At 65.7% G+C, this 1670-nt stretch overlaps 1 protein-coding gene across 1 annotated transcript in view; it reads right to left on the bottom strand.

Annotated features, from left to right (window-relative positions):
* LOC103908492 (nuclear mitotic apparatus protein 1) overlaps positions 1 to 1670 on the bottom strand; it is a 21563-nt gene that overhangs the window by 12429 nt on the left and 7464 nt on the right. The window contains 3 exon segments of the mRNA XM_009290877.2: positions 375 to 459; positions 783 to 863; positions 952 to 1034. Coding sequence (XP_009289152.2) covers positions 375 to 459; positions 783 to 863; positions 952 to 1034 — 249 coding nt within the window.

The raw sequence follows: 1670 nt of genomic DNA, 5'->3' as shown, positions 1-1670 counted from the left end.
GGGGGGGGGGGGGGGGGGGGGGGGGGGGCAAAAAACCGGGGGGGGGGGCAGGAAAAACCCAACGTTTTTATGCTCTAGAAAAGGGACTTCTGTGCCGGTAAGGTGCTGCCGGCATGGGAGCTGCAAAGGAAGATGCCAGCAGTGCTCAGCGCTCGCAATATCCCACGCTGCTGCTCTCCACAAGGTTACGGTCTGTTTCTGTCCCGCTCCAAGCTGGCACTACAGCAAACGCGTTAACCTGTCGGTCTAACCAGGGTGCTGCGTCGGTGCCAGCTAGGAGAAAAACGTGCCCAGTGCCTGCTCTGCCTGCACACGGCTTGGCCCGTTGCTCCGGGCTGGTGCCACAGCACCGGCAGCCAGGGCCCGGCGCTCACCTCTCCTCTGCAGAAACGTCTCCAGATTCTCATTCAGGCTCTCCTCGTTGTCCAGCACAAATCTGAGGATCGACGCCAGCTCAACCTGTGTCGGAGGAGCCGCGGGGTCAGCGGCTCTGCTGCAGCCGCCGTTGTTCGCAGGCGGGGCGGTGCCAGCCGGGCAGCGACGGCAGCAGGGTCGGGGCAGCTGGCAGCTCCCTGCCTGCCCATGCCTGCACCGGCAGGTGCCCACGCTCGCAGTCACGAGCCTCTGATTGCCCAGACGCACTGGCGAGCACCGCAGCGCCCACCCCGCACCGTCTTTCCAGGGGACCCAGAACAGGAGGGCGGGCCTCGGAGCACCCCTCCAAAAGGCACCTCCGCTTCCCCCTGCGCCCCCGGCCCGAGGGAGAACGCAGAAGGGATTACCTGGGTCTTGTAGTCAAACTCATTCCAGTCCCCAGGGCTCTTGCAGCTCATGGAGGTGTGATACAGGAGCAGCACGGCCACCTGAAACGAGGCAGGTAAGCGTCACTGACCCCAGGTCGGTCATCGGCGCATCGGTGCCGGCTAGGAATAAAGCGTGCCCCGCGGTTACCTTGGCCAAGGCCAGCTCCTCTCCCTCCAGGAGTTTCTGTGCCGAGACCAGGTTCTCCGCAGCCGATTTGTGCTTGCAGTGCTCTGCAACGTGAAGCAGGATTCCCGGTCACGCAGGAGCCCCTGCCGCTGGGCACGCTGCCTGCCAAGCCATGGCACGTGTCCGTCCCCCGAGGTGACGCGCTTGGGCTGGGGGGGCACCGTGATGCATCCCCAAGGAGAGAGGGGCGCAGGCAGGGAGGCGCAGGGTGGGCCGGGCTCCGGAGCTGAGCCCCCGGTGCTCAGCCTCTGCTTCCCCGCCCCCACCGGCAACTTCCCCCTCGGTCCCAGCCTCCCCACCTCGCCCTCGGCAGCTCTCTGCGCCTTTTGCTCCTCCACCGCCAGCCCAAACCGAGTCCCATCCGTGGAGGGTGGGATACGGTGTCTCCCCTTCCAGGAGAGGCCAAGCAGAAGTGCAAGAGACTCGCCATTTCCCCTCCCGGGATTCCTGCTCGAGTAAAACTTTTCCAGCGGGATTTGAGCAGCTTTGAGGCCAGGCACCGGGCTAGGAATGCCGCCCCAAAGCAGCGTCGCCGGAGCAGCCCCCGGCACCCTGCCCTTCACCCCCTGGACCTCCTTTGCACCAAGCCCGGGCTCTGGCAAGGATTTCCATCGGGAAGCTTTTCCCTCCCGCACGCTGCCGCGGGGTCAGGGCAGCTCTGCCTGCACCTCGTGAAGCCG

The sequence above is a fragment of the Aptenodytes forsteri genome, unplaced genomic scaffold, assembly GCF_000699145.1.
Source record: "Aptenodytes forsteri isolate BGI_AS27 unplaced genomic scaffold, ASM69914v1 Scaffold254, whole genome shotgun sequence".
In the NCBI taxonomy this organism is placed as follows: Eukaryota; Metazoa; Chordata; class Aves; order Sphenisciformes; family Spheniscidae; genus Aptenodytes; species Aptenodytes forsteri.
This window is presented reverse-complemented; position numbering and strand designations above follow the sequence as displayed.